Source organism: Diorhabda sublineata, chromosome 9, assembly GCF_026230105.1.
Source record: "Diorhabda sublineata isolate icDioSubl1.1 chromosome 9, icDioSubl1.1, whole genome shotgun sequence".
Taxonomy (NCBI): domain Eukaryota; kingdom Metazoa; phylum Arthropoda; class Insecta; order Coleoptera; family Chrysomelidae; genus Diorhabda; species Diorhabda sublineata.
Genome location: NC_079482.1, coordinates 5,417,507 through 5,441,305, shown reverse-complemented (window position 1 = coordinate 5,441,305; position 23,799 = coordinate 5,417,507). Strand labels below are relative to the sequence as shown.

General features: G+C 32.7%; 6 protein-coding genes across 8 annotated transcripts; 2 read left to right on the top strand and 4 right to left on the bottom strand.

Moving 5' to 3' along the window:
- Positions 1-1,702: 1,702 nt before the first annotated feature.
- On the bottom strand, positions 1,703-14,540 carry LOC130448941 (cytochrome c oxidase subunit 6B2-like). The gene is made up of 2 exons (XM_056786551.1): positions 14,440-14,540; positions 1,703-5,516 (listed from the first exon to the last, which is right to left on the bottom strand). Exon 2 carries the CDS (start codon positions 5,509-5,511, stop codon positions 5,263-5,265), a length of 249 nt encoding a protein of 82 aa, XP_056642529.1. The 5' UTR covers positions 5,512-5,516; positions 14,440-14,540; the 3' UTR covers positions 1,703-5,262.
- LOC130448940 (CLK4-associating serine/arginine rich protein-like) lies at positions 8,471-14,510 on the bottom strand. Its single transcript, XM_056786550.1, has one exon. It carries the CDS (start codon positions 14,138-14,140, stop codon positions 13,193-13,195), a length of 948 nt encoding a protein of 315 aa, XP_056642528.1. The 5' UTR covers positions 14,141-14,510; the 3' UTR covers positions 8,471-13,192.
- A 220-nt stretch (positions 14,541-14,760) lies between the features above and the next one.
- Positions 14,761-15,347, top strand: LOC130448939 (huntingtin-interacting protein K). The gene has a single exon (XM_056786549.1). The coding sequence runs from the start codon at positions 14,839-14,841 to the stop codon at positions 15,193-15,195; it is 357 nt and encodes a 118-aa protein (XP_056642527.1). The 5' UTR covers positions 14,761-14,838; the 3' UTR covers positions 15,196-15,347.
- On the bottom strand, positions 15,298-16,001 carry LOC130448938 (uncharacterized HIT-like protein Synpcc7942_1390). The gene is made up of 3 exons (XM_056786547.1): positions 15,861-16,001; positions 15,580-15,801; positions 15,298-15,527 (listed from the first exon to the last, which is right to left on the bottom strand). The coding sequence occupies exons 1-3, from the start codon at positions 15,942-15,944 to the stop codon at positions 15,366-15,368; spliced, it is 468 nt and encodes a 155-aa protein (XP_056642525.1). The 5' UTR covers positions 15,945-16,001; the 3' UTR covers positions 15,298-15,365.
- Positions 16,002-16,026: 25 nt separating this feature from the next.
- LOC130448936 (zinc finger protein 260-like) lies at positions 16,027-20,934 on the top strand. 3 transcript variants are annotated; one of them, XM_056786543.1, is made up of 10 exons: positions 16,027-16,325; positions 16,467-16,592; positions 16,647-16,934; positions 18,112-18,373; positions 18,543-19,061; positions 19,248-19,586; positions 19,832-20,005; positions 20,064-20,296; positions 20,355-20,606; positions 20,656-20,934. In XM_056786543.1, the coding sequence occupies exons 2-10, from the start codon at positions 16,509-16,511 to the stop codon at positions 20,830-20,832; spliced, it is 2,328 nt and encodes a 775-aa protein (XP_056642521.1). In that variant the 5' UTR covers positions 16,027-16,325; positions 16,467-16,508; the 3' UTR covers positions 20,833-20,934. The 3 variants fall into 3 exon arrangements, with proteins under 3 accessions (XP_056642521.1, XP_056642522.1, XP_056642523.1); XM_056786544.1 differs by having other exon boundaries at positions 16,175-16,403; positions 20,656-20,915; XM_056786545.1 differs by lacking the exon at positions 18,543-19,061 and having other exon boundaries at positions 16,200-16,403; positions 20,656-20,832.
- On the bottom strand, positions 20,903-23,767 carry LOC130448937 (BUD13 homolog). Its single transcript, XM_056786546.1, has 4 exons — positions 23,476-23,767; positions 22,348-23,391; positions 21,178-21,674; positions 20,903-21,118 (listed from the first exon to the last, which is right to left on the bottom strand). The coding sequence occupies exons 1-4, from the start codon at positions 23,580-23,582 to the stop codon at positions 20,946-20,948; spliced, it is 1,821 nt and encodes a 606-aa protein (XP_056642524.1). The 5' UTR covers positions 23,583-23,767; the 3' UTR covers positions 20,903-20,945.
- Positions 23,768-23,799: the final 32 nt, after the last annotated feature.

The window sequence follows — 23,799 nt, the reverse complement described above, 5'->3', positions numbered from 1 at the left end:
ACTAAAGTGGGGTGCAGCACACCGGGAAAGCCTTACTAGTAATATAGGAGAGCGTCTCAGTGAATAGGCTCAAATAGTGTATTTTCTAACTATTAGTTTTTTAAAATATCCTATCTATGTGGTTTAAAGCAATGCAACTAATTATCTTGTGTGTGTTATCGCTAATTGTTAGCACTTGGTTCCGTCTTGGCAGACTTTTCTTACTAAACTTTCCTGTTGGAGGGAAGAGGAGAAAACGCCTTGCCTTGTTATATTTTAATTTTTATCCTTCTTTATATTGTGATGTGTAAGCACACATATATTTTTTTGAGTCGCTTGAGAAATTTAATTATTTTAGTCATTTACCATATCTCGCAATAGCATTCCCATGACGGAATTTTTAGAGGTTTTCGCTTTCCTGTAGCCTAGTTCTGCCAGGTGTGATACTAGTCTTGTGACATCCTTAAGTGGAAAACAAAATTAATTTCGGAAGTGTGTAGACTATGGGAGGGCTTCTAAGGGAATAGCTAAAATAGTGATTTTCTAACTATTAAAGAAACATTTGAATCAGAGGTTTTTAAATGTTGGTACCTTTGGAACCTTTACAATAAGACATGTCTTGGACTATGAGTCTGAAGATCTACCTCGTTAATTTGACACAACTGAATATAAAATTATAAAACGTTAAAAGACGAGTAAAATGTACCTGCCTGTAAAGGAGTTTGGTTTAAACAGGGTACCAGGCGCCCAGGTACTCTGACGCAAGTAATCTTGTTGACATCGAACTATCCTTAACGATTCGGTTATTGCCATCCATTTATTCAGTTTTTTGTGTTTAAAACCACATGCTGACAAAACTTGACGCAATGTTTCTAAACTTGTATAATTATATTCTAGATAATCTGCTCCTTTTTCCAGTATTACTTCTAATGTCACAACCCTGTTCTTATATAAACTATAAATAATTGTACTACGTATAAAATTTTAAGTAACTTCGTCAACTGATTTCAGTTTTTCTTTACATGTTTTTAGTTTGTGAATGATCTAAAGCAACTCGATAAATGTAAAATTTATTTTTTATTCACTCTACTAGTTAATTCAGCAATTCTTATTATGATTGCATTATCAGATTACTGAATATTTTCATTTTTTAAACATTCGAATATATTTAAAATGATTTGCTGTGTTTGTATATCTAAATCTTTATTATTAAATTCATACCTGTCTTTATTCTAACTACCCTGTGCAATTTCATTGTCTTTATTCGCCCATGGTGTAAAGGACGCCATATTTCTATTTATTTTAAGAATTAAATAAATCTCACCTAGCCACGCCACTGCTTATCGCAAACTGTCTAGCAGGAATATTTCAAAGAAATTTAGTACATACGTCTTCCGACAGCTTCGACCAATAGAAATGCATTTATGTATCTTTTTTTTTTCATAACATCGACTCAAATAGAAACTTTCTTCACAAAATCTGTGATATTTCTTTTTTGTTTTTTTCTGGCATAAACACCAAAAATTTAACAAAAAAAAATATTACAGTAATTATACTTACTTCGTGACGAACTTAGGCTTTGAAATAGAAGATAAATGATAAATATACTAGACTGAACATTTGGTAAATGTTCACCACTGACTGTAATATTTATCAAATTAAAGGGCGAGGCGAGGGCAGTTTTTTTTAACCTCCGATAGGCTATAAATAAAAGACAAGTACATATAAAACAATAATTTTATTACCAAAAGATTGGTACACTTACTTTTCGACATAATCAACGAAGAGATTGCGTCATTTGTCACACCCATGAACAAGCTTTTCGATACCCTATTCAAAGAAAGTTACCGCCAATGAATTCAAGTAGAGTACAAAACTTCTGGAAATTCCGTAGACAAAGCAGTAATGGTAAATCTGTGGTTTTCTTCAACTATTTGCGTCCTTGTTTCCCTTCATCATGCACATAATTACGACCATCTTCAAACTTTCAGCACCGTTCACGCACAACACCATCACTCATGAAGTTTTCCCTATACACACGACTCATTCTCCGATGGATTTCTGCAGCACAATGGCCTTCAGCCTGTAGAAAACGAAACACACTTGGCGGGAGCATCAATAATAGCGGACTTGTTTACGTGGCTGTAGCACAACGCCGACTGACGCCTGAATATCAACATTGGCGGAGTGTGTAGTGCAGTCACCTAAAGCGCATACCCGCGTAGCGTCTGCACGGAGCGATCGGAGGTTGACTCTCGTATTTTGACTTTCCAAACAAAACAAAGAACAGGAGACACAAGATTATGTGGTCAGTACAGTTTCTATTGATTTTTTTTAAACATGTGCAGTGAGTGCTTATTGTTAACGGTACTTAACAAAAACACCCAATAATTCAGACCTTTGACACTCAAGTGCCTTATCAGAAACATCAACTGATTCATAAATCAGATAGTTGTTTAGTTTAAAAACTTAGTGTCTTGGTCTTATTACTCAAATAAAGTCTGTAAATGCCGGGTTTTATTAATTTTGATTTTTATTTGTCTGTCGCAATGAGAAATATGTTTTTCAAACGAAAATCAAAGTTTAATCTCAAAAAAATTCCTTGTTTCAAAGGAAACATCATCAGTTTTCCAAAAAATTTGTTCATAATTATATCAAATTAGCCTCAGTCATAAAAACCTAAATAGAAAGTATTATACCATTTTTAATAATAAAATGAAGAGTAAAAAAGAAACAAATTAGGAGTGGCATTGCAAAACTCATTATATTCATATTTTTCCAATATCAAGGTGGATTTTGAGTCTATGCAAGTTCTGCACAAAAACTGCAGTGTGTTGTCGTTACAAAAATGATTTTATTCCTATTAAATTCACACGTGTGTCATTCCAAAACTCATGATATTTTACTGCAGCGACGCTGGTACTAACTATATCCACTGAGCCAACGAGATCGCGCAAAAAGATTCCCGTGACATATAATGGTATGTAGCGCCCTCTCTACCGCTATGGATAATGATAATTTTGCAATGTCAATTGTTTTAATTAAATGTATTGTCATAATTAAATCGTGGATATTATTAATTCTTAAATCATGGAAATATGTTTGACCCATGCTGCACCAAAAAAAACCTTTCAAAATGGAAACGATCTGTTCAAAAAGCTGAAAGGTAAGACAGACATTTGTCAAGTATTCCTCAAGGTTTGCAAACAGAAATCAAAACCTTCACGTCAGAATAGGATTCATGGAATGTTATGTGTGGTCAGTACTGATGTACGGAGTGGAAACTTGGACCTTGAACGATCAAATGATAAAAAAAACTTGAAGCATTTGAGATGTGGCTCTAGAGACGCATCCTGGAGATACCTTGGACTGACAGAATCACTAACGACGAGATACTAAGACGCAAGAAAGCAGTTGACAATTATTAAGTTAAGAAAAACATCTTACGCAACGACAAACACCTACTGCTACAGAGCATAATGCAGGACAGAGTAGAGCGAAAGAAAGGTATCGGCAGGAAAAAGAAATCCTGGCTCCGTAACATGAGAGAATGGACAAATCTCAGCGTCGGAGAATTGTTTCATGTCGCGATGGACAGAGATGCATTTAAAGACGTGGTCGTTCAATGAAAAGACGGCATGAGAAGAAGAAGAAGACAGTGGAAAACACAGTGTATAATATAATGATGATATTTCTTCACAGTTATTCTCAAGATTTATTATTTTCATTGTTTTAGGCATACTCCAAAAAGTATACCTGATTTTCCTACATGTGATCATCGTTTAACCAAAAAGAAAAACACGCCAACATTTACGTGTATGACTTTGACGATGAACGACATCAAAGAATTTCTCCCATAGGGACAAAATCCATCAGGATAATTTTATTTAATCTTTTCCAATAAAACAATCCCGCCCTGTAAAGAAAAACGTTACATCAAAAACGGCGAGTACCCAATACTTTGTTAGAAAAGCTGGAACTCAAAAATTCCCGATTCGTTTTTGTCAATCTACGTTTGTCAAGGTCAAACTCTTTTCAAAAAAATTTTTGCTGTCTGGAAATTTACAGGTGGAGCGGAGAGGAGGACCTAGATTAAAAGAGGTCTATTTAATAAAAAGAGCATCAGTCGATCCAAAGACATTACGTCTCAGGTGACTTAAATCTGCTCAAGCTTTGGCGTATGTACAATAACGAGCAGCTTGTTAAAACTGAAAGCCAAGAGAACGTTTTTCAAAAATATTTTTGACCAGGGTTTGACACAACAAAGGGTTCAGTTCACCAATAACTGATGCATGTTTCAAATGCATCGAGCTGAAAGGGAAAATAAAGAGGGAATCAGAAACAAATAAGTTGATTATCGATTAATCACAAAGCGAGGTATAAAGCTTTTCATAAGAAGCTAAAAGACGAACCAAGCAACCTACTTATTGTGTCATTTGATTGTCAAAAAAATTTGGTTTTACCAAAGATTCAATACCAAAGTGCATAGTACAGCAGACAATTGTATATTTACAATATCACCATTGTGATGGGATCTTCTAAAGGCCCCATGATGGTGGAACTGTGCTGATGTGGAGGACAGAATCGAAATTCGATAATGACAGCTATGTTAACATATTTTTCTTGCAATGCGTCACCAAACACCAAGTCGATTGACTGGTGTTTCCTATTAAAGGACTGGAAGAAGTTGAAGTGTACGATTGGAGAAGTTTCAATGCAGGCTTGCTAGTTGGTATTTCCAATTTAACGAAGCAAAACGTTTTTTATTCAGGAAATCTTCTCGAACTAATATATCGGTGTGATGGAGAGCCTTTCTTCAACTCAGATGTAGACCAATTCAAGTTTGTTTCTAAGAAGGGTATCAACCTATCAAAAGTTAAACTACCTGAAATAATTCCACAAGGAAATCCCGTGAAACCAGCAAAGATCGATGACATTCGACGATTATTAATCAATGTGGAGGATAATGCAGTAAAACTTTTATCAATATTTAGATGTGATGGATGAGTTTGGAAAAGCTTATTTGTTGCTGTTTAACAGTTTTTCTGAATTCTAAAAATTTTCGAAAGATGGATACAGTGAGTCTTGCAATTCGACGCCTCGAATATACTAACACCTAATTTTATTTGTGTATAATTTAACAAAGGTCTGAATGTATTGACAGCATGAAATTTGAACAAATCAAGACGTTGTTTATATTAACAAAAAAAATTTATATATGACACAATCATGTCTTCATAAATACAACTATTTAGTAACTATATGCTTCAATACAGGAATCATCTAAATATTTCCAGCGAAAGTTCCCTCTTCCCTTTGGTCATCCCATTTTTCTATCCAGCTGTTAGGACATACAGAATGGAAAACTTTGGAAAAATATTCGCATGGTTTATAGTCGGCTCCGCGGACTTTCTGACACCTGTGATAATCAATATAACTTTGGTAACAGTAACGAGTTTGATTGGTGTTTGGAAAACGAGGGTCGAATGGCGCGGTTTTAAAGATTTCTTCTTCGGCAATTTGAGCTGGCATGATTACTGAAATTAAAATATCAAAATTAGTTTCAACTGAACATCAGCGAAACTCGCCGATTTGTAAAATGAATTGGAGTATACAGTATGGGAACATACAGAGTGAGCCCTTTAGAACCGTCCAACCGATCTGCCATTATATAGATGCTTGTTGGTTACTATAGGACTACTGAACAAAATGTTAGCCTTTACTTACTTAACCGTTTTTCAAAAATGTCACTAACCCTCCAAATATTGTTTATTATATTATTCCATATGGCATTCCACTCTCCACGAATTTTACACAGAAATGTTCTTTATACAGAGTGAGTTTTATGTATGGAACGCCTCAATTATCTCGGAAATGTTTAACGAAACTGGTTCAGTCATTATTTCGGAAACAGCCCGTACGATTTTTATGAATTTTTGTGCGCAAGGGTCTTGTGAAACGCCCGGTATTATGGTGATATCTACATCGTTATCAGATCTTTCTTTTTTCCGGAAAAATAATGAACTATGTTATTTCAAATGGATCACCCTGTATATTTTTTGATGTTCGAAATCCTTAAGCAATACTGATTATTTTTCACGTAATATTATTTACGTAACAAGTCCCGAAAGTGGTCTTTTAGTGGACGAGAGGGCAAATTGCAGAGCCGCAAGCCTGCGAGTCCAGTAAAACATTACTTTCGAGACGTATTACATACAATATTTTTTTAAAACGGGCATTGTTGTACCATAAACTTCGACCGTAATAAATCAAACGTTTTAGACTATTTTATTATTTTTTTCATTAAATATAGGCCGGAAATTAAATAAAAATGAGTCCGGTAAAAGCCTTCACATTCCACACTTGAGTACTAGACAAATATCCAGGGAACTTTAAACAAACATCCACAATGAAAATTTTACGTGATAATAAATTCCACCCATACAAAGTAAGGTTAGTTCAAGGGTTCTCAGATGACGATTTTGATAGACGTGAAGAGTTTGCAGACCTAATGATGGAAAAATGGAGGCAATACCTAAATAATTTGTTTCCCAGAATATGGATTGAAAGGCGTGGTTTTATCGAATGGTCCCCGCGATTACACTTAAAAAACATCGTTTATAAAACAAAACCTGCCAATATTCAGGAATCAAAAGATAGGATTACCACAGAGATAAGAAGAATTGAGCAGTCGAGGATGTTGCAAAATGTAATGCAAAGTTTTAAAAACCGCATGGCTTGTTGTATTGAAATGGACATTTTGAGCATCTGCGGTAATCGCCTTTAATGTAGAAGATTTGTCTTCAGTTGTTGTAGATTTTCTCCGCCATGATTTGGTTAAATATTTTATTTACTGCACCAGTTTCGTTAAACTACTAACTTACTGATAATAGACCTTGTTACGAGATTTTTATTAGCACATATTTTAGCCATTTAAATGTATAATAATTATTGTAACCTTGGTGGAGATTATGGCATTCATGTATAGGAAACATTAGATGAAAAATAATCAGTAATTCTTAAAGATTTCTAAAAACACAGAATATAGAGGGTAATCCATTTGAAAGAACAAAGTTCATTATTTTACAGGAAAAAGGAAATATCTGACAACAATGTAGATACCATCATAATACCGGCCGTATCACCAGACCCTTGTACACAAAAATTTATAAAAATCGTACGAGTTGTTTCCGAGATAATTGAAGAGTTTTTACATAAAACTCCCTCTGTATTTTGTGAAACATAGCTAATGTAAAAACAAACTTACTTACAATCTACCAGAGTAAATTTACGTGGTGATAAAATATATTTGAAGGGGTGAGAACCAAAAGAGTCTTAGTGACAATTTAATAAAAAACGAGTTAAACGATCTAAGTAATTTTCTAACGTTTAACGCCATCTTTTGGAGTCTGAAAAAATAGGTATCCGCGCATTTAGTTAATGACAAAACGATCCAAGAGCACTTAGATCAGTCATGTCAAAGATACGGCCCGCGGGCCGTAACAATAAGGCCCGCGATCGCATTGTCACAGAAAGAAGAATCATGTTTTTTGGACTTTTAGACTTTATTCGATTCCTCTACGGATGTTTTAAATACTTCTACTCTCAAGTCTACAGATGTACCTGTTAATGCTGTTAAATCCGACAATGATGATGTACCTTCTGCTAGTGGTATATTATTTGGATATTATAACAAAAAAAATATGGCATTTCCGTTATGAGTGTAACAAAATATCTGAAGAACAAACAATGACCCTATTTACGAAGTTTTATGAAATAAAAACGTACCATTTGCAAACCATCTCGTAAAGCGAGATAATAAGCAGGCAGTTTCACAGAAACATTTTGCAACAGTATTACGTCTTAAGAATTCCAGAGTCTGTAAGGAATATTTTCTTAAAACCTTACCAATAGAACGCTGCGAATTATTTGACAGAAAAAACCTTTATTAAGGTTTTACTGAGCCTGAAAAACGAGGATCACATACTTCTGAAATGATACAATAAGCCAGTCATGTCAAAGATACGGCCCGCGGGCCGCATTCGGCCCCTGGGCCGTGTCAATAAGGCCCGCAGAGTGTACAGAGTTTAATTTAAAATTTCTCAAGCCCTACTCTGATAAATGCGACCATTTAAATACCTTAATAAAAAATTAGCTGATGTGAAAATTAAAACTAAAAGCCAAAGTGAATTAGACCTCCACCAAAGAAAACACGAAAATGTTCATAATGTCGAGAAATTAGACATAGAATATGGAAAAGAAAATCCCGAAAAAGTTCGTATATGTTTTGACTTGGAAAAAAACGCTTCCAACTCCTCTACTTACAACAAATAAAGTATAAGATAGTTATGGACATGACCTCATCAGTGGAAGATCTTTCGTGTATGTATGGAATGAAACCATAGGTCAGCGAGGATCACAGGAAATTGGTTCGTGTCTCATTAAGGTAGAGATACAACTTGTTATTATTATCTTAATACCACTATCTAAATTTATTTTTTTTTGTTTCAGTTCATAAAAAATTTGGTACCAACTGTCGAAGAACTAATTTGTTACAGTGACCAATGCGGTAGGCAAAACAAAAATAAAAATATTGCCAAATTGTTAATGTTTTTGGTTGAATCTATTATTTTAAGTCACAAATCACAAGTTATTTGAGCCAGGACATTCCTATATGGAATGCGACCGTTATTTTGCTCGAATAGAGCAAAGCTAAAAAAACAGGCATTAAGCATTCCAGAACGTTGGAAGGACTTGATAAAGAAAAGTTCCAAAAACTTTGAGGTATATAACATGGAATAAAATGATTTTGATTACCTTCATGAGGTCATGTGTGATCCAAAAAAGACAATGAAAAACAACGTTTAAAATGGCGAGACATTGTGTGGTTTGAGTACAAACGTGAATTTTTATTCTTCATTTTCCATATAACGAGAAATCCAAATTTTCCTGCTTTATATTCTGACTTCTGAGACGCGTTCTTCACTTAAAGCAGGTAGACCAAATGAATCTCTGGATAATTTAAACGAACGTCTTTATGCAGCCCCCTTGAAAATAGCGTACGCAAAGTGGAAGAATCTTATTCAGCTCTTGCCTTTTATTTCACCGATACATCACACCTTTCATCAAAACCTTGCCCATCAAAAAATATAAACCATATAAATACGGGTGGAAGAAAATGTTCAAGATGAACAATTTGAACTGTACTCCGACTATGAGGATTAAGAATGCCGTATAATTTGTTGTCTATTCAAATAAAGTTAATTTGATGATAGAATTTGTATTTTTGTAAGACAAATCTTGAACCAAAAGGGTCCAAGTGACAATTTTTTGAAAAAATACAGAATTTAACAGAGAGTATCGAAAAGTGTTAAAAATTTAAGCAAACTGTACGTACCGTCAGATACAAATACTATACGAAATGTTTGCACAGATTTTACAATAATCAAGTAACTTTTGGTTCTTACCCCTTCAATTGCTCCACTAGATTCCCACTCCACTTTACGTGAGTAGTGAGATTTATTTTTAATTCACTGTTGTTTCTCTATTAGCAGAGAGGGAAATAAATCGTATTGATGCAATTGCATCAAGAGGCTTCCGAATAATGTTTCATTTATGTTCATTTTATTTAATACTCTCTGCAAAGTATTGAAAACTGTAATTTATTAACTTTAAGCACATCTGAAATTATTATAATGTGAACTGCTTTTAAATAATTATTTGGAACAGTTAATATTGTTATAAGCTCTGTTTTTTTAAGGAGATGCGGAACCCAAGTAACGGATTCCACCAGCTGATGGATATGTGGGAGCCACCTGGTTGGTAGGTCTGTCCGTGTACGATGTCCCATTTGTTAACTTTCTATGATATCGTTATACCAGGCAGCCGTCTGCATTCTTTTGCCTAAGAATATTCTCTGTGTAGTTAGCCACCAGTTGGCAACATTCTACCTTGTGCAGCATCACCAGGATTTATGCTGCCGACAGTTTCCTCTACTTCCTTTCTCAAACCCCTCCAGTTGTTACACACGAAGAACGTGCGTTCGACATGATTTGAGTCGTTTCCATAATACGTACACTCGGGAGTTTATACTTTCTTCATTTTCTGAAGATATTTTCAGAAGTAGCAGTGTCCCTCGAACTCCTCCAGTGGTTACACACGAAAAACGTGTATTCGGCATGATTTGAGTCGTTTCTACCATACGTACACGCAGGTGTTTGTACTTTCCTCATTTTGTGAAGATACCTTCGGAAGTAGCAGTGTCCTTCAAAATCCTCAAGTGGTTACACACGAAGAACGTGCGTTCGGCATCATCTGAGTCGCTTCCACAATACGGACACTCAGAAGTTTGTACTTTCCTCATTTTGTGAAGATACTTTCAGAAGTAACAGTATCACTCGAACTCCTCCAGTGGTTACACACGAAGAACGTGCGTTCGGCATCATCTGAGTCGTTTCCACAATACGTACACTCAGGAGTTTGTACTCTCTTCATTTTCTGAAGATACTTTCAGAAGTAGCAGTGTCCCTCGAACTCCTCTAATGGTTATACACGTAGAACGTGCGTTCGGCATCATCTAAGTCGTTTCCACAATACGTACACTCAGGAGTTTGTACTTTCCTCATTTTGTGAAGATACTTTCAGAAGTAGCAGTGTCCTTCAAAATCCTCAAGTGGTTACACACGTAGAATCATCTGAGTCGTTTCTACCATACGGACACGCAGGTGTTTATACCCTCGGAAATAGCCGTGTCCTGTCGAAAGCTGGGTAATGTAGAAGTTCACATTTTCAAACTTCCTTTCAGTCCACCGTCTAAGGTCTTTTATTATTCGTCGCGTCCATTCGCCCGATTTCTCTTCTGTCCATCGTTGTTGCCATTTATAACTCTGTGTTGCCACAGTTAGCTCTATAATTGTGGTTTCAATATCTATGCAATTCTGTACTATTATTTTTTAAATAGTCTTAAAACAAATAATGTTTACAAATTCTTGGGTCATCATTGCTATTTGGTGAATTTTTATTTATTACCATCCACACTTGGTCTAAAAACTTATATTTTCTGAATACTGAGGACTTACCTTCATTTCCGCTTTCTAAAGATTCCTTGATATAATTTTAAAGTTGGGTAGTTGAGCTATGTACTTCTAGCAGCTCCTATATTGTTGGAAATGATCCAATCAAGTCATTAATGCTATAATGAACGAACAGACTTAACTTATTTAGTTACTTAGAGTCTTACTATAGACAATTATTGCAGGCTGAAAATAAATTACATTTATTCCAAAACAAATTAGATTTAGTAATTCATTTGGACGAAGATGTGTTTTACCTTGATTCAAATAGAGCAGAGTAGCTCTCGTTAAAGTTATAATTTCATTTTATAATTTAGATAATTTCATCTAGACACGGTACATTAATTTTTTTTACCATTTGACAACCGATACATAAATATTTTGTTACTAATAAAATGCACTTACCTTGAAAATAATGTTGATAAAATAAAACAAATATTCATTTTACATTATTATAACCCATTTGTTCATTATTTTATGTTTCGGCATAATATTTACCAACCAAATGTGTCTTATTCATACATTATAATTCTGGTTTTGGAAAATATATTAAGACATAATGCAATATAAAGTACAAGAAATTGTATGCAAGTCTCTGTAAGCAGTAAAAGTAAACAAATTCCTAACCTCAAATTTTTACTAATATTTTGTACATAGTTTAACAATGAAAATAACGGAGCTAAGTTTTACGTCGGTCAGCTGATCTGGTTGCTTTTGATCAAGAAATATTGCGTCTTGCATTGCATTACACGTTGTACTGCATCATGTTAAGCGGCCTTTAAACTGATCTAAATTAGCCATATTAAGAAAATCCAGCTCTGATATTTAGGGGATGAATTTGTAGTAGAACAATTGTTTGATAGTGTGGAATATCCTGTAGGAAAGTGACTAAGAATATATTTGAACTAGTTCCGTTACTTAGAGGAAACAGGGAAAAAGTAGGACCCCGAAGAGCCTCCTTAGATGTGAAAGCTGTAGGAAGTAAGAGAAAACCGAAGAACAGACAAACAAACAACCCATATCTGTAAGGGTAGAGTAAGTAAACTTATTAAACACAAAATAATTTTTCCTGCAGTAATTTAATAATAAATTACTTCCAGCAAAAACGTGATTTCCATTAAAAGTGAGAAAAGATAGAAACGTCGCACTGGGATTTTTGAGGTCTCTGCTATACAAACACACTTTTTGGAATTTTCCTAATGAGTTTTGATTTTCAATTGAACATTTAGCTAAATTCAAGGCAGACGGTTGAATACTTTTGAAATCTAATATTCATGATGACATGCATATCTTGTATTCAAATGAGATTTATTTTCATAACACCATAAACAAATTTTAAAATAATTCATTTATCTCATATCAAAAGCTTTGGATTATTTGCATAGTAGATCCCAATAGATATTGAGTGTATACTCCCTCTTCAAGCAAAAAGTTCATAAAAAATTGGACTTTCCACAAGAGAGAAGTATATTTTCATTTAATCGGTGTTTAAAATTTTCTGAGATATTCAAACCTCTAATTGTGTTTGTTTTTTGGTATAATGAAGATCAAAATAGAATAGTATTTACTAGTGTTGAAACTTGGAAGCATTCCACGATTAAAGAATAAAATCAAATTATTGATAAAACAAATTGTACAATTTACATTTGTTTAAGCAAAAAGCAAAATGAAATCATAAATATTTTATAGGATTTAATAACATCTAGTTACTAGTTGAACTATAAGTTGAAATTGTCATAAATGCTGAAACCCTTATTATTATAATGTAAACGGGGTTGCAGAAAAAATTTAGTGTTTCACTTTTTCCATACAGTTGTTTGGTTGCAAAAAATATTACTTTCGTCACTTGTAATAAAACATTATATGTAGAACATTAATTTGTTTAAATTTATAATTTATTTGTTATAATTCATTTCAAGTAGGTCTACTAAAAACCCAAATATTTAAACTTAATACTTTAATCCAAAATAGAATAATAGCACTTTACAAACATATAACCTGATGTGCTTTAAAGAAATCTACACAAACATGTATACCTACAAATCGAATTATTCTTTTATTAAAATAATCTTAACCCAAATTATTAATTATATTCTAATTTAAAGCAAGGTAGAAACGACAATATGAAAATTAATAATTATTCATTTAACGAGAGGCCTAGTTTTTGAATCATCATCACAACAGGCTTCTTTATATTTTCTAACCTCTTTCATATACACTGACCAAGCATCTTGAGAAGTAGTTTCTTCTTCATTTTGAGGTTTTGCTTTTTGAACTAAACCAGTTTTTAAAACTTTACCACCACGTCTTTTACCGAAAACAGGTAGTACTTTCTTGGAAGTTTCCGGAACAGGAGCAGTTTCCTCTACTTTCTTTTGCTGTTCTTGCATTTTTTTAAACATCTCTAGAAAAGTTCCGTCATTTTTGAAAACATTATCTTTGGTCACCTCTTCTTCTTCTTCGTCAAGTTTCATATCAACTTCATTTGTATCTGCATCTGGTATAGGCTTTTCGTCTTCTTCTTCACTGTATGATTTTCTCAGTGGAGATTTTTTATCCTTACGACTTCTAGATCTATGAGACTTTGGTGGTGATTTTGACACACTTTTTGATCTACTTCGACTTATAGATCTTGACCTAGACCTTCTTCTTCTACTATATTTATAACGACGATATGATGGAGAAGGTGAACGGCTTCTGGATGAACTGTATCTCCTCCTCCTTCGTCGAGAACGGGACCTAGATCGACGATACCTATCTCTAGATCTTGACCTTGAGTACCTTCTTTTGTGACGCCTTTCTCTTGAGTAGCTCCGGGACCTATTTCTATACCTACGCTCTAAATGTTTCCTTTCATATTCAACATATTCAGGATTTTTTAAATATGGATTAATTCGGTCTATAGGACGTTCCTTTGGTTTATAAATGTCCATGTCTTTCTTAGTATCTGTATCTTTTTCAATAGCTTCCAATTTTACCTCCAATTTCTCTCCCTCTGGTGGTTTGGCAGGTTTGTCCAAAGGTCCTAACTCGATGTCTTCTGTTCCGGGAGGAGGAGGCAGATCCAATATTCTCGAAGTGGAATTCATCTATGAGGTGGGAAGTATGATGTCTGACCTACAAGAGAACTTGCAGGTATAGTTATATGCTAAATTAAAAAAATACTTCGTTCTTTCTGTCAATGTTTGTAAAGTGCTATTTTTTAGAAAATTATGTTGCATAAATTAATATCTAAACTTTGCAGAGAGGTATTAGATAATCAATGAACATCCTCCTTGTTGACATGCTTAGTTCAAAATCTATTAATAAGGAAAAGTGAGGGAATGAAAATAATAATCATAATAAAAATAACGTTCTTGTGATAATTTTACCCTAAAAATAGCAGTACCTGAATTAAATCTTGCTAAGTTATTTCCTCAAATTTGTTTCCAGAATATGTCTGCCACAAGTCGAACAAGACACTACGAGTTGCTACGATCAAAAACGAAATAATATCGACACAATTGACAGCTTCTGTTTTCAATTGAAGTACGTTCCTGATTTACTTATTTTTATAATAATAAATAGAGTTTTATTTAAATATTTATTCAATGATTCTATCTATAATACACTTGATAATCATTGAACATATGATAAAGAACGATAAATATATAATTAAAGCAAATAATGTGTACATAGATATATTGATAATTTGAACGCCCTCGAAAACTGTCATTTGTCATTTTGATAGTATGGTACCTAATAAAAATTTTTGATTAAAAATTACTATTTAGTTAAAAATTTAATAATGGCAGACGAACAGTCAGTAAATGGTAATGCGGAAGAATTACCAGAAAAAAATCAAAAGAAAGTAGCCAAATATGACAGTGGTGCCGCTGATTTGGAGAAAGTTACAGATTATGCCGAAGAAAAAGAAATATCTACCCAAGATGTAGCTAATGCAATTTCAGCTATAGGTGATAGAAGAAATAAAGACGCTTTGGAAAAACAAGAAAGAGAAAAAGAATTGTTAAAAGTGTCTGTGAAAAAAGAAGATGTCGATTTGATTGTTCGGGAAATGGAAATATCTCGAAACCTAGCAGAAAAAACACTTAGAGAATATCATGGAAACGTTGTAAATGCCCTCATAGCTCTTACTAATTGAGTTATAATAATTACATTCTCTTATCAGTGAAAACGTGTGTTCAGTAGGACATAAAATTGATCAATTATTGTCAAACATACAGGTTCACCAACAACTAATGATTAAACATCTATGTAAATTTATTTAATATATAAAAAATCAATATAACAATTTCTTTTATACATTTTTAATTATCCTGGAGGCCAACCTAATTGTCTTCCTCCTAAAATGTGAATGTGTAAATGATATACAGATTGACATCCATCTTTTCCATTATTTATAACTAATCTATAACCATTAGGAAGTTTCTTTTGAGCCAGTGTTTTTGCTATATGTATAATGTGACCTAGAATCTATAAAATTCAATTTTATAACTATATTGAACAGAAAAAATAAAAAGAATACCTCTTTATCGTCTTCAGTCGAATCATCTAATTTTGGAATTCTTTTCTTGGGTATAACAAGAAAATGTACAGGAGCTTGTGGATTGATATCATTAAATGCTAGACAGTTCTCGTCTTCAAAAATAATATCTGCCGGAATTTTTTTGGATATTATTTTATCAAAAATTGTTCCTTTTGATTGATCATATTTTGCATTTAATGAGCGTTCGACCTCTGAACACATCTATAAAAATATGTCGTACTTTAATAAAATTCAATAAATTTAATTGATTTTATACCTACTTCTCTGATACCAAAAATGTGATGACGATTGACTAATTCATTATAAGTTGTTAGGTTTCTAAGTAATTTTTTTAAGATTGTCATTATCAATATTTAGTATTTAAAAATTTTTAAGAAACAATATTCTTATATGTATTAAACACAAATTCACCTATCATAGTGGGAAATTTTATTGGTCGTAATAGTAGACGATATTGTTAATCCTGCCAATGAAATATTAGGTGATAAATTATACGTTCAGTGCGTCGAATTATGGAAACAGAGCTTTAACTAAAACGGAAAAGGAAGATCGAATCTAATACCTTTCAATTGTCATTTTAAAAGTAGTCGTACCATACCGTAAACGTACGAGAACAAATCGATTAAGTTTTGGCATAAAATTCTCAAACTTGGCAGCATTTGTTAGCAGCCCTGTTTCTAGACGAAAATAAAGTGTTTCCCTAAACTATCTACAAAATTTGAAAGGTAAAATCTAAAATAACTAGCAGTTTAGTAATTTTAAAATGAAATATATAAATTGCGAGGTTGACGTGAGAGCTTTAGGTAGGACTATTTAATTACGTCAACGGCTTAAGCTTCTACAAATTATAATTTTAATAATTTCAGTTACAACTCCCGGATGATATATTTACATTAATAACTTCTACAATGTCTTCCAACGGCGAAGCTTGTATAATATGTAATGTAGCATGGGTTCCAGATACAGATTACATCGAAATATTCGGTGCTGATGTAAGTAAATACAGCTTTGATTTTTTTTATATATTTGAATAATCGTGATTTTAGTCCAATAGAGAATCAGATCTTCACGTAGCATCACTAGTTTTCAAATTACTGGACAAAGAAATAAAAGAGGAACCAAACGGTCCACAACTAATATGTAAAAAATGTTTTTCACTTATTTCTGAACTTGATGAATTGCACACAAGGGTAACGGAAATCAAAAGTGAAATATTTGATAGCAACAAAATAAAAGAAGAAAATGATTCACAAGAAACTCAATCGGAATGCGGGACTGAAAATTTTCCCCAAAAAATGCTATTTATACCATCATCTGATGAAGATTCAACACAGGTAATTTAATTTTAAACAGGGTTGGAAAAGATCTGATTAAAAAAAAATATTTTTATATAAAAATCAAAAAACCATGATTTATTTTATTTATTCTCAAATTTATATTATTAAAATATAATGTTTTGTTATTTATTATTTCCGAGTTCATATAATTTGTTCAAACAAATTATTTGTTTTTTTAATTGTAAATTTTAAAATAGTGTAATATGGAATTATTCCCCCCTTATTGAATATTTCCATTTTTGGCGTTATATTCTCACATTTTGTACAATCCTGTTTTTTTGGGGCATGATTTAAGTTTTAACTCATTCGGGTATGAACAGTATTTGTGCTAAATTTACCATAAAGTTGTTGAAATAGTTCTAAATTTGAATTTAAATCTGAAATAATGGCTGGAAGAAAAGAGGGTAACATTTGGAAATATTTTTGAAAAGAAAACATATCCAAATAAAACTGGCTGCAAGCAGTCTGTAAAAGTTGCAGTAAGAAAATCCAAGGTTTAGTTGAAACATTAAAAATAGCATTATTTGAAGATCTACAGTTATCCCATGAAACAATACACATTTTTTGGCAGTGATATGAGGAAGCATATCATTTTGTTACTTAAATGAGAGTCATATAGTTTAGTAGAGAACAAGAAAAGCATGCCTGGAAACGATTGAGGAAATATATGAACAAAGTGGGCTGCTAACTTTAACCATAAGGTTTAATGCCCAATTGGAGCCATTTCTTAAAATAATGTTTACTCAGGAAATAACATCAGAACTCTCTGGCATTGACTGGCGGAAAGCACAGAAAGATAAACTTGAAATTGGAAAACATCTACATAGCATAAAACAGTTTTTAAGTGCAATCACATCTTCAGCTTCTGTTGAATGTGTTTTTTGCACGTTTGGTCTTGAGCAATCAAAATTAAGGAACCAACTAGGAATATAAAATGCTTCAGAATTAGTATTTTTATAGTTCTTTAATGAAAATTGAAAATAATTTGTTATTATAATAAGGTAACTTGTGTGAATTAAAAATGGAAGACAATTTTTTGTTTGAATTTAAATATAAATTTTATTTAAAAAAACAGTTGATTAAAATCGTGATTTAAATCAACCCTACCCTGATTTCAAGTCAATTTTAAACTTGCACTGCTCTATTTAAAATTTATTATAAATTCATACTTTAGGTTTCCACAGAAAAAAATTGTTTTGAAAATATCCAATTGGAATTTGTTAAAATGCATGGTATTGATTTAGAAACAGGTATAGAACAACCAAGAGAAAATACTGATATGGAAATTGATACCAACATAGAATATCAACAATTTTCAGCAGACGAAGGCGAGATTTTAGATGCAGGGGCAATGGAGAATTCTTCAGATTCTGATTATGAACCATCAAATATCTCTTCCTCACTTATACAGTCTTCTCTGATGGGAGTTGATAAAGGTATTTTTGATATTTGATAAATAAGTATACTTTAGTTCATGATTCCAAACATTGGTTCAATAAACCTTTAAATTAGACAACTTTAGGTTCCTCATTTGGGACTCAACAAGATATTTTTCAACTTTTTGATTATTAAAAAAAACAAAAGTTCATGCCAATACTATTTCAGAGATAACATTAAAGTTAGAGGATTCTGATGTAACAATGAAAACATCAGGCAATTCAGATAAGAAACCAATTATATTAAGAAAGAAAATGTCAACGATGCCTTTAGAAATAAAGCTCGAAGAAAAAAAATCAGAAACAACGATTGCTCTACCAGTAGTATCTAAAGATGGCGATTTATATACTTGTCTATTATGCCAAGGAGATCAGACAGTAGCTGGGGAATCCAAAGCCATTGTAATACACGTTAAAGAAGCACATGGTGTTCGTTTGTACATATGTGACGTTTGCGGTCAAGATTTTTCAAAAAGAAACGAACTCTCTGCACATTTCGACGAACATGTCGCTTCCGAAGAAGGAGATTTCCAATGTGAAATTTGTAATAGAATTTTCAGTAATTTGAGATTGTTTCGCATCCATAAAAGAATGCACTATCCACAAACAAAAGCTTGGGTATGCGAGACATGTGGGAAAAAGTATAGCAGCAAAAATCTCCTAGAAGAACATGTCAATACACATTTAGGTACATATCTATATTCTAAATAAAAAAATTATTTATACTCTGTTTCCTCATTCATACAGTGCCTTCATCTTTTCAAGGTTTTACAGTAAAATAATTAATTTTTCTCTCACATTAGGAAACAGAGTAAAGAATTATTACAATTTTTCATGATTTAATATAATAAAAACAAAAAAAATATATCTTTAGGTGTCCGTCCTTACATTTGCGAAGTATGCGGTAAGGATTTTGCTAGTAAATACACTTACAAAGCTCATGAAAAAACCCACGAATTTAGACCACGACCTTATAAATGTTCTCAGTGTGACAAATCCTTTCTTAGTCAACAAAATCTCACACAACATGAACGAACTCATCTTGGAATGAAGGAATATGCATGTCAATTATGTGGTAAACAATTTGGTTCATCCCATAATCTAGAAGTACATTCCATAGTTCATACAGGATATAAACCATTCGTTTGTGGTTTATGCGGAAAGGCGTTTGCAAGGAAAGCAGAAATAAGAGATCATGAAAGGACTCACACTGGTAAGCAATAGAATATTTATTTGCTGATGCAGTATATACACATATATTCAAGGTTCTCACTTTTCATTTTACCTTGACAAGTATCAAATGAGGGATCCAGTTCCTCTTATACCTATTTCTAGTCTCCCCCTTTGGTTTTCAATGATCCCAACCTTCGCTATTCTTCTCCTAATCTATTTCTTATGCTATTTCTCCTTTTCAAATATTTCGTACATAATTTTTCCATATTTGTATAAATTTTACAGGTGAAAGACCTTACCAATGTGAATTTTGTGGTGCGACTTTTAGTCAAAGATCAAATTTACAATCTCATAAAAGAGCAACTCATTACGATGATAAAAGATATCAATGTACAATTTGCAGTAAAGGATTTAAAAGGAGACGACTTTTAGATTACCATATCAAAGCAGCTCACACGGGTAAAGTATTTTCCCATTTAATAAATCGAGATCTTCACCTTTTGGTGTGTATTTTCAGGAGAAAGGCCATTTAAATGCGAAATTTGTGAAGCAACTTTTGTTTATCCAGAACATTTTAAAAAACATCGTAGAATTCATACAGGGGAAAAGCCTTTCCTTTGTGAAGTGTGCGGTAAAGCGTTCAATAGCAGAGACAATCGCAATGCTCACAGGTTCATTCATTCAGATAAAAAACCATATGAATGTTTGGTATGTGGTGCTGGATTTATGAGGAAACCGTTACTATATCAGGTAAAGACAATTTCAGATAAAATAATTTCTTATATTCTGTATTTGTATTTTTTTACAGCATATGCAGAATCAAGGACACTTGAATGATACAATTGTAGTTAATCAACCTAGACTCACAACTGAAGATGATCAATTAGTAACTGTGAACTCAGCAGGAGAAATGGAAATTTTGGACACAGCTACCGATGGAAAATTGTACATCCAAGACCAAGACGGTACTGAGCATATAATAATAGATGGACAACAAATCAGTTTTGCTGAAGTTGGTAGTGAAGGAGATAACGAAGAAGCCATAGAGCAAATCGAACATGTAAGATAAAGTTATAGTTTTTATATTTGGACTAATTTTTCTTTTCTAGGTAATTGCTGATCAAACTGATGATGATTGTGAAGAAATAATCTCAAGTGATGCATTAGCTAGTGGGGAAACCCAAATCATCGAGACCCCAGATGGTCCTATCCAATTAGTTAAAGTTAGAATTCCCAATGAAAATGGAGAAGAGGAAGAGGCATGGATTAAAATAGTTCCCGAATAGATAGTAGGCATTATGATATTAATTAATATTTTTTTGAATTAATATTGAAAATGTTTGAATAAACATGTTGTACAGTAAATAAATTGATTTATTAAAAACCTAAATATAATTATTTACATATCTTCCGTACTCCACATCAAAGCTTCATCTTGCATCGCTTTTTTGGAGTTTTGTGTTTGGAACCACTTTGTTTCATAACCATTGGATCGATCTACTCCATCCCACCTATACCCAGGGGGAATTCCAAACCGATTTGGCATAAAGTCTCCCATATACATGGGTTTTTCTATAAAAAAATATATATAATTGAATAAATGTGTATTCTAAAATTCAGTAAATATATACCTGAAATACCTTGCTCGACAGCAACTTTCTTTTTCTTTTTTCTTATATACGCCAGCATTGGATCACCTTCTCTTTCTTGCTCCTTCAAATATCTTTCTAAATCTTCATCATCTGCATACCTAGCCAACGGTTTGTTCATTTCTTTTAACTGATCTTCATACTTTGCAGTTTCATCTTGAACTTGCTTCAAACCTTTACCCCACACTGAATATTTTTCTTTCATCTCTTTTTCTCTCGCTTCTTTTTCTGGATCTCTCACCTCTTCTTGTTTCTTTTTTCTTATGACCGTGGCTGCGTTAACTCCAGATACTTCTGCAGACATTGTTTTAAAAATTTCCTCTTCCTGTTTTTGTAACCTAGCCATGTCATCTATTAAATTCTGCGCCCTTTGTAATCCCGATTTTTTACCACTCAAAGTAGTTTCAGGTTTAGAAATATCATCTTTTTCCCATCTAGATGGTTTTTTGATTGGGGGATTGGGTAAATCATCTTTTCTTCTAAAGTGAAAACAAAATTAGATTATAAAACCACAAGAAATTGTAATTTGGACTGTTTTATGAACCAGGTCGCCTTTGAATTGAAAACAATTATTTTGTATGTTTAAGAACCAGAGGTGGATTTGAAGATTTGCCGCCCCTGGGCTATCCACAATTTGTCCCTCTCCCCAAGACAACCATGTAGGTTTACCTTAGTACCAAGGTGGGTCGATGGCAGCAAGGAGGCCACACAAAGTTTGTAATAGTAAAACTAAAATCAAATGGATTAAATTATTAACATCAAAGTTATGCTTCTTATAGTTTCAATTGAAGAATGAATAAAAAAAAGTGGTAAAATTAATGTTTGATTATGAATAATCAAATTCAAGAAGATATATTAAGGAATTACAATACAATAACTTGATTCTGATTTTAGTCATGATTAGATTTAGGATTTGGGTCATCTTAAATTTATAATTTTGTAATTTGCACATATTTAAAAAAATAAGCAATGACAGAATTTGATAATGAATATGCTAATTGTTGGAATAATTTGTTAATTTTTTTACCTTTTACCAAAATGTATGGCCCCTTGAATTCTGTCATCCTGAGCCATAGCCTATTCAGCCCATATGTAAATCCAGCTCTTTCAAGAACTATCCATATCAAGTACAAAATATAAATTACAACTTACTTGACTCCTGAAGTTTTTGTAGGAGGCGGTGAATCTTTTCTTAAAGAACACTCATCATCATTAGAATATTTTTCCTTCCTTAAGAGGGAATCTTTGCTTTTTTTCCTTTCAGGGGAGTGGCCCTTATCTACAGCCGAAGAATTTTTTCTATCCTTCCTTCTCTTTGGAGAATAATCTCTATCTTTTCTTCTTTGTGGAGAATAATCTTTATCTTTTCTTCTAGATGGAGAGTAATCTTCATTTTTTCTTCTAGATTTAGAGTGATCTTTATCAGTTTTTTTGGGTGAATAATAATCTTCATCTCTTCTCCTTGGTGGAGAGTAATCTTTATATTTTTTTCTAAGTGGTGATTGATTTTTATCTGGTCTTCTTAATGGAGAATAATCTTCACCTGATCTCTTAGATGCGGAATCTTTATTTGTATCTTTTCTTCTAGGCAGAGAGTAATCTTCATCTTTTCTTCTAGGTGGGGAGTAATCTTCATCTTTTCTTCTAGGTGGAGAGTAATCTTCATTTTTTCTTCTAGGGGGAGAGTAATCTTCATCTTTTCTTCTAGATGGAGAATAATCTTCATCTTTTCTTCTAGGTGGAGAGTAATCTTCATTTTTTCTTCCAGCATGAGAGTAATCTTCACCTTGCCTACTAGGTGGAAAGAAATTATTATCTCTAGGTGGAGATGTATTGTATTTTCTTCTAGAAGTTTGTTCATTTCTATTTTTTGAGGAGTAGTCATCTAGATTTTTAGATTTATTTTCTATCAGAGGCAAATTATTATGTAATTTACTTTTACTTGATTTTTTTGGTTCATCATTTTTATGTAAATTTATTTTGCCTATTTTAAAATTTTTAGACTCATTTGAGGTTATATTTGATTCTCCTATAGGTTGCCATAAATTATTTTTAGTTTTTTCATCTACTCGCATAGAAGGTGGTCTATCATCAATTACTGCCACAATCTGAGGAGCATCTTCATTTGCTGCATCTATGTCGTCTTGTATTTCTTGTGATAAGTTAGTGTATACATCATCATCAATAATTTTTAGTCTAAAAATGAAAATAAGAATAGAATAAGCTATGAAACAATTATTTTCTATCCTAACTTGTAAGAGATGAAATCCAATAATTTACCCTTTTCCAAGTAGTTTATTAGATTGCTTCTTTTTTTTCTTTTCCTTTGTTTGTTTCCCAATTTTTAAGTATTTTTTCAAATAATCCTTTTGATTAATTACACTCATTTTACTTATGTTTATAAAAACGTATTATCCATAACCTATTTCTACGTTTCGTCTTCTTTTTCCACTATGAAATTTGATCAATAAGGCCTTTCTACTTAAAATCTTTATCCTTGAATCAAATTCACTATATAGATCAAAAAATGAGATAAAGTAGGTATTCTCTTAAGGGCTTTAGAGTAACCTGATTTTTATTGTAATTTTAAATGAAAAAATAACA